Source organism: Limulus polyphemus, unplaced genomic scaffold (assembly GCF_000517525.1).
Source record: "Limulus polyphemus unplaced genomic scaffold, Limulus_polyphemus-2.1.2 Scaffold24, whole genome shotgun sequence".
Taxonomy (NCBI): domain Eukaryota; kingdom Metazoa; phylum Arthropoda; class Merostomata; order Xiphosura; family Limulidae; genus Limulus; species Limulus polyphemus.
Window position 1 is genome coordinate 45742 of NW_013665634.1, and position 4570 is coordinate 50311.

At 27.4% G+C, this 4570-nt stretch overlaps 1 protein-coding gene across 5 annotated transcripts in view; it reads right to left on the reverse strand.

Moving 5' to 3' along the window:
* Positions 1–4570, reverse strand: part of LOC106458866 (Golgi reassembly-stacking protein 2-like) — a 32361-nt gene that overhangs the window by 20197 nt on the left and 7594 nt on the right. For all 5 annotated transcript variants that reach the window (XM_013918441.2, XM_013918426.2, XM_022385227.1 and 2 more), the window contains exon 4: positions 1293–1379. In XM_013918441.2, the coding sequence (XP_013773895.2) occupies positions 1293–1379 (87 nt within the window). The remainder of the gene's footprint in view (positions 1–1292; positions 1380–4570) is intronic.

A 4570-nucleotide genomic window follows, 5' to 3' on the forward strand; every position in this document is an offset into this window, starting at 1 on the left:
CAAGATAAAACTGAGCTCTGTTTTGTTGATAAGTAAGAAATGTTATTCTATCATGGAAGTTAATAATGTTGATAAGTAAGAAATGCTATATTGTCATGTAAGTTAATAATGTTGATAAGTAAGAAATGCTATATTGTCATGTAAGTTAATAATGTTGATAAGTAAGAAATGTTATTCTATCATGGAAGTTAATAATGTTGATAAGTAAGAAATGCTATATTGTCATGTAAGTTAATAATGTTGATAAGTAAGAAATGTTATTCTATCATGGAAGTTAATATTGCTGATAAGTAAGAAATGTTATATTGTCTTGGAAGTTATGAACAAGTTAATAATGTTAACAAACATAAAAGTTCAGTGTTTGTATGTTTATATATTATGGTGACAGGATTATTACCTATAAAACAAAATGCCAAATTACTTTATCTGTATTAGAAATAATGAAACCAATACATTCCTCTTAAGTCAAGAGCCAATCTAGATTGTTTTAGCAAAAAGATAAATGGTTTTATATTACTCTTAAGTCAAGAGCCAATCTAGATTGTTTTAGCAAAAAGATAAATGGTCTTATATTACTCTTAAGTCAAGTGCAAATCTAGATTGTTTTAGCAAAAGGATAAATGGTCTTATATTACTCTTAAGTCAACAGCCAATCTAGACTATTTTAACAAAAGTTAAATGGTCTTATATTTCTCTTAAATCAAGAGCCAATCTAGACTGTGCTAGCAAATGTTATATGGCCTCTTCATAAAAATATCCGTGGTAAAATTTCTGTACAAATTACTGACTTTTATACATTTATTCAGTTTCTTTACACAGAAAATAGTATAAAAACAGTGGAAATATTTAATGAAAACAAAACCAATATAATAGCTCAACTAATTAATGATTAAGAAACTTGATGGAAAGTCCTATCTCAATTATTTTAAATATTTACAACAATTTTAATTTTGGCTGCATTAAAAATGAAACAAAACAAATGAGTCACAAATATTAATTGATTACATTTTTACATTCTTAGTATAATGATGCAACTCTACCAACTTTCATGAATTTATAATTAACCTTATGAATTCATTATGAAGGTAAAAATGTAATATTTAGTTTTGTAACTTCATTTTATTTTACATTATCATACTTCAGTAAAGTGAAGTATTATTCTTTAATCATAAAAATGTCAAGTTTAACTTTTGTTAAAACATCAGAGCAATTGTAATAGAAAGAAATGAAAGACAAAAATATTATAAATGTAACAATACTTGTTATAATTATAATTTATTTGAAGGCTCTACCTCATGAAGAACTGAATCAGCACCAATAATATAATCCAGGTGAGGCATCAGTCCAGCTAATTCTGCTGGAGAATGTGGTTGTATATCCTGGATTTTGGGGGGAAAATTAATTATTATGACAATGTTAGTTATTACTTAAAAGTGTTAACTTTTCAAATACTTGTATAATAGCATTCTGAAATAAGTATATATATATATGCATCAAACACACTGTAAATGGATATTTTCAAAATATTATCTAGAAAATACTGACATAAAACACATACTTTATAAGAAGAACAAAAGTATTCTATAAAGACTTTCATGGCATTACTGAATGTTTAAATTATATGGGAGTGACAATTATTCTTATCCAACAGGAATGCAGCAGTATCATCTTTTAAAAACGTTTTACATGACAATATGAACACGTATGTTTAAAATGCTGTACTGCCTGCTAGCTTTCCCTGAGAAATTCAGGGGCTTATCTACTGATAATAAAATATAAAAAAACATCTTGTGTTCATAATCTACAAAAAGCACAGGTTATTTTAAACTTAGTCATATTGGTTGGTTTTATTTAAAAAGGACATATGATAACTGGTTATATTTTGTTAGAAATCACTACATAATTTCAAACATTTCCCATCAGTTGTTACTTTAACTTGCATTTATTCCATTTCTATCAATATAAGGTTTCCCAGGAGCACTCTCAAAACATAACAACTACTTCTTGGCCTTCAAACATCTATAAAATAAGATTAACAATTTTATTATAAATATTAAAATCTATTGAAAACACTATTTAAAATAAATTAAAATCATAGTCGAAATAAAACCTTATTTCAGATACTATCAATAAATACCATGTACACATCATATACAATCATATATCAATGATAAAAATTTACATTTTTGTGGGCTTTGAACATTTTGTATAAAAATCTGTTTATCTAATAATCTTTGCTTTTTTTTTCACACAATGTCAAAAAGGGGTAAAAATAAAAATAACATTCTTGCAATTGATCATGAGATCCTATATGACAATTATAGAAGTGCCTAGACCAATAGACTTGTTCAAAATATGACTTTTAAGTAAATTCATTCTAGTCTTAGACATTCTGTTTGACTGATGTATACACTAAATCACAAATAGAACATTTTGATAAATAAATACAGTTAAGTGAATTACAAAGTACTTCTTGAAGTTAAAAATTTCTAATCCATTACCATCTACAATATGCTTTCTAATAAACTAAGCAACATAACTGACATCTCTTATCTACACAATTAACAATAGTTTCTTTTTCTTGCTTTAAAGAATCACTATAGCATAAAGACCCCTTATAATTTTTAGTTTGGTTGTCTGTAAATATTTAAGATATTGTATTTACAGAAAATATCTTTAAGTTATTTGTTTGTAATGCTTTCAAATATACATTTCATATGTTTAAAATCTGGTTTCTGTGAAGGGTCATAAGTAGTAACTACTTGTAAAATAAATTCCTTTCTATGTGGACAGGTAGAGGCAAGTTGTTTCATGTGAAAACAATAAATTGTCTATAAGGACTCTCAGTAGAGCTACAATACTTCTATTGTGATGTTTATTTGCCATTGTATTAGCATATAACAATCATTAATATACCTAACAAAAAGATATTTTGTGTTAATGGTGTTTTTAATGTACTTTTGTTACAGGACTTGATCTTTATTTTTAGCCTATTAATAAGATGGTGACCCTGAAAAGGGTCTAGCCCAGAGAAGTGGGTAACACAAAAGAATGTTCAAGCCTTTGACATATTTTGCCCCCTCCTACTCATGAGTAGATTAAGAAAGTAAATAGTTATTTGTGGCTTTAAAGTAGGTACTGTTGTGAGAAGTTCAGTAAGTGACTTACTATGAATTTATAATGTTTAAACAAACAATGTATCAAAATCATGAATACCCTATTAGAGTAGTACTAGTTATTAATTAATAATATTGACTCACTATTATTCAACACAATATTACAAAGAAAATACACTTTATGATGTACTCTGCTAGTTCCAGGTTAGAATATGAATGTCAAATTTATTAGTAGTTTCCTTGAAAAAGTGTGAGTAGGACTAAATCTATATAAGCAAATAAGCTAATCATAACTACAGGCCCCATAATCAATTGGTAAATAAAAACTGGTGAGATGGGGGTCAAGTAGCCTTAAGAACTAATTTAGTGATTTGTTAAATAAAAGTCCAGAAAACCAGTTTCTATGTTGAAATGGTAGAAAGTTCAGAATTTCTGTATAGCATATAAGCACAAGATGCATGTCACAAGAAAAGGTTGGAACAAGTCAAAGATAATGGTTAGGTGACAGAAAATCATTTGGTACACTAGTCTCCCCTCATCCAAATAATAACAACACATTTCCTTGTAATTTACTTAGATTACATAATTTTAAATACAGCCCTTCACATCCACTTATCTATTCAATAATACTGTAAACAAATTTAAACTAACAGCACAAATCACACAAGACAAAGCATTCCATACGTTTCCAACCCTAAAAAAACAAACAAAGAATATTTGAATGTAAAATCCTACAAGATTCATATAAGTGTTTTCAACTTTTTCATTTCACTAATTAAAGAATCTATAAGAAAACTTTCTAAATTGCTTCTTTTGTTTGGCTTAACCATTTAAATTCATGACTCATTAAAAGAAAACTAATCAAAATTAATGTCTCTCGTTATTACTTCTTCTGATCATCCCAACTATCCAATTCTCATAGGAGAATAATCTATTTGATGGATGAATTCAATTAAAGAGGAGATACAGGAGATACTTAATCATTAAGTACTCTGAAAAAAAAGAAAAAAAGGCTAATTAAAGCCACTTGCAACATGCTTTATATATGTTAACTCTTTCAGCACTGGCTCGGTCCCTGTGACCGACCTCCTAACCATTTTTGTGCTTGATATAGTTTTCATGCTATAACTTTTAAATTAGTAAGCGCATGTTAATGAAATTTGGCAGATTATCAGTATACATTACAATGCTTTCATATGCAAAATATCAACTTTTTTTTTATTAAGTCTTAAGGTTTATAAAGCAATTTTTTTTCACATGTTTCCTATCCAACATGCAAAGTAATTTTCATTTTAAGATTAAAAATACTTTTATGCATCAGAAAACTTTCAAATTTCACGTGCAAAATCTTTATGATGTCCAGATAGTTATCAAATGTATCTTAAGAAAAAAACTTTATATTTTATCTGTTATTTTCCTTAACGAACCTCTGAACGGTAGATTTGATCAATCTC